The 2,861-nt window shown below is 40.8% G+C and overlaps 1 protein-coding gene across 1 annotated transcript; it reads left to right on the plus strand.

The window, feature by feature from the left end:
* Positions 1 to 249: 249 nt before the first annotated feature.
* Positions 250 to 2,589, plus strand: cldn10d (claudin 10d). The gene is made up of 5 exons (XM_040014877.1): positions 250 to 827; positions 1,024 to 1,185; positions 1,275 to 1,356; positions 1,460 to 1,567; positions 1,703 to 2,589. The coding sequence occupies exons 1-5, from the start codon at positions 596 to 598 to the stop codon at positions 1,893 to 1,895; spliced, it is 777 nt and encodes a 258-aa protein (XP_039870811.1). The 5' UTR covers positions 250 to 595; the 3' UTR covers positions 1,896 to 2,589.
* The last annotated feature ends 272 nt before the right edge of the window (positions 2,590 to 2,861 follow it).

Consider the following 2,861-nt stretch of genomic DNA (forward strand, 5'->3'; position numbering starts at 1 on the left):
GAAAACTATCTCTATAAATTTTGGAGGATTTTTTTTATTATTTTCCCCAAATTTAAGTCGCAAAAGACTGCGATGTACTCAGAAACAACTTCATCCACAAACACAGGTTAAAGGTCTACCATTGCAAATAAGCCCCATATGAACATGATCCAGAAACCGAAACAATGAAAAACAAATACGTTTAACAATTCTGAAATCTGGGATCACCGTGAAACTTGAAAGTTATGAAATACCCCCCCCCCCCCCCCCCACACACACACACAAAACATCACACAAACAACAGTTAATGTTTAGTCATGAAAACCATGACTTTTACACATTTGACATCTGAGCAGGGAACCTAAACAAAGTAGAGGCACACCATGATGAAAAGGTTAAAACCAATGGCAGGCGTAATGCTGTTCCTGGTGGCAACATCAAAGGCGCTTACTGGACAAAACTATCTAAAAGATAAGATGAGCTCAAAGCATCCACACTGCTAGTCTGACACTTACACATCAGCAATGACACAAAGGGGGAGGCCCATTCACATTTCCTGCAGTGAGACCTTACTTTTTCAACTGTTACGAATTTTGGTCGAAGACCAGAATTCACCATGAAATACAGGACGGTGGTGATGTACGTGGAGATTGGCTGCTTCGTGTCCTGCTTATGTGGCTGGATTCTGGTCTCTTCAACTCTTCCCACAGAGTACTGGACTTTCTCAGAGGTGGGCACCGTAGTGCTGACCACCTCCAACTACTACTCCAACCTGTGGATGGACTGCATCTCAGACACCACGGGGGTGTCTGACTGCAAATACTACCCCTCCATGCTGGCCCTGCCTGGTAGGATACGCTGAGATCTTCAAAACTTTACAGTCTCTCTTTTTAATTTCTACTCAGCTGTTCCTTTAGCTCATTGCTATGTTTTTCTATGTTGAAGATACAATTTGAAGCAGAGAAATCATACAAATTTCTTTAGGTTATCTTAATAAAATGCACAACTGTTATGTTAACATAAACTGTATTTGTTTTCTTTCAGTGTTCTTGCACGCCTGCAGAGCACTGGCGGTCTGTGCTGTCATTACAGGCTTCTTCGGTGGCGTCCTCACACTCATAGGGATGAAATGTACTAAAATAGGTGGGACAGAGATTGTCAATTCAAGGGTGACATTTTCTGGTGCTATCACCTACCTGGCTTCAGGTAAACAATCCTTCAATACATATATGTTGGTTGATCAGTTTTCAAAATAGCCAAAAAGAGGTTTTAAAATACAGCCTCTTTTCTGGTAGGGGGCTGCGGCATGATCACCTACTCGTGGTGGGCTAACAGAGTCATAACTGAATTTAAGAATCCAAATTTCAGGTCACAGAAGTGAGTAATTTTCAAGTGGTATTCATATTATAGTAGCTGATTTTTAAAAATAGATATTAACTTTAAAAATCCATGCAATGAAACACATCTGCATTCACTTCAGGTTTGAACTTGGAGCGGCAATTTTTGTTGGCTGGGGAGGATCCCTTCTTCTTATTTGTGCAGGGGCAGTGCTGGCCTATTTGTCTGGGAAAGAAATCCTACCATCATGGTGAGTAAAATAAATAAGTCCCTAAAGGTTGTAAAGTGGTAACCTTTCTCTATTCGTGGCTGCCTGTATAGCAGGCCACAACTAGCAACCAATAACAGCTTGGATTACCTCACCTTGTGTCTCCTGTTTTTCTAGCATCAGTTCCACCCAAAGGCCACAGAGACCAGTTTCCTACACCACTGCCCGTACCAGACGTACATACATGATGCCGCCCCCATCCTCCAGAGTGACATTAGTGCCCCCACTGTATAACAAAGGCATGGATGGCCGAACAACCAGAGCAACAAATAAGACAGATCAAACCTTGGGCAGAGACAGCTTCGTCTGAGCCAGAGGGAACCAAGAGTGAAGAGAACAGAAAACGTATGATTACCCATACAATATGAAGCTGTAGCATAAAGGAGAAATTGCTCTTACTGGTTGGTGTTGTAAATTACATTTGAGTCCACAAGGTGGACGAGGTGTATTTTGTATAAAAATTGGCCAACCTCCTCAAAATTCCATGTCTCCAATCCTCTTTGTACAAGTTCGGTTGCTAATATAAGTTATAAAATGTTTAACAATTGGCCTTTAATGTATTACTGGTGCATTTCCTTACTTATAATATTCTGCACCAATTTTTCTGTTTGCAAGTTTTTTAATGCTTAAAATCTCTGAAATAAAGTTGTGTCCCTGAATTGCCTGTGCCACCAGTGACTCTTATGTAAATCCTTCTGAATGGGTCCCCTCATTGGGGACTTAATGAGGGGACCAATTCATCTTCATCTTTTTCTTGATATTTCAGAATGGCTAACTGATGTGTTAAAGCATAACATGTCCAACCTGTTACTCTTATTTACCATACAAACTGATCATTTTTGTAATTTTGATCAAGTGGTTGATAAGCATTTTAAAACTTCTTTTTGAGTTCTTCATGTTCATGCCTGGTTTGTGTTGTGGAAAAATAATTTGAGCCCCTCCCTGAGCCTGGTTTTGCTGGAGGGTTGTGAGAATCTGTCGGAGGTTTCTACCTCCAGCAGAAAGGGAGTTTTTTCTTTCCACTGTTGCCAAAGTGCTTGGTCATAGGGGATGTTGGGATTTCTGTATACTATTGTAGGGTCTTTACCTTACAATATAAGGTAAGGTATATTATAAGAAAGCCCTCTGTAAAGCTAGAACATCTTACTATTCATCACTGATTGAAGAAAATAAGAGCAACCCTAGGTTTCTCTTCAGCACTGTAGCCAGGCTGACAAAAAGTCAGAGTACTGTTGAGCCAACCATCCCTTTAACATTAACTAGTAATGATTTCATG

Source organism: Simochromis diagramma, unplaced genomic scaffold (genome assembly GCF_900408965.1).
Source record: "Simochromis diagramma unplaced genomic scaffold, fSimDia1.1 OVJJ01000680.1, whole genome shotgun sequence".
NCBI lineage: Eukaryota > Metazoa > Chordata > Actinopteri > Cichliformes > Cichlidae > Simochromis > Simochromis diagramma.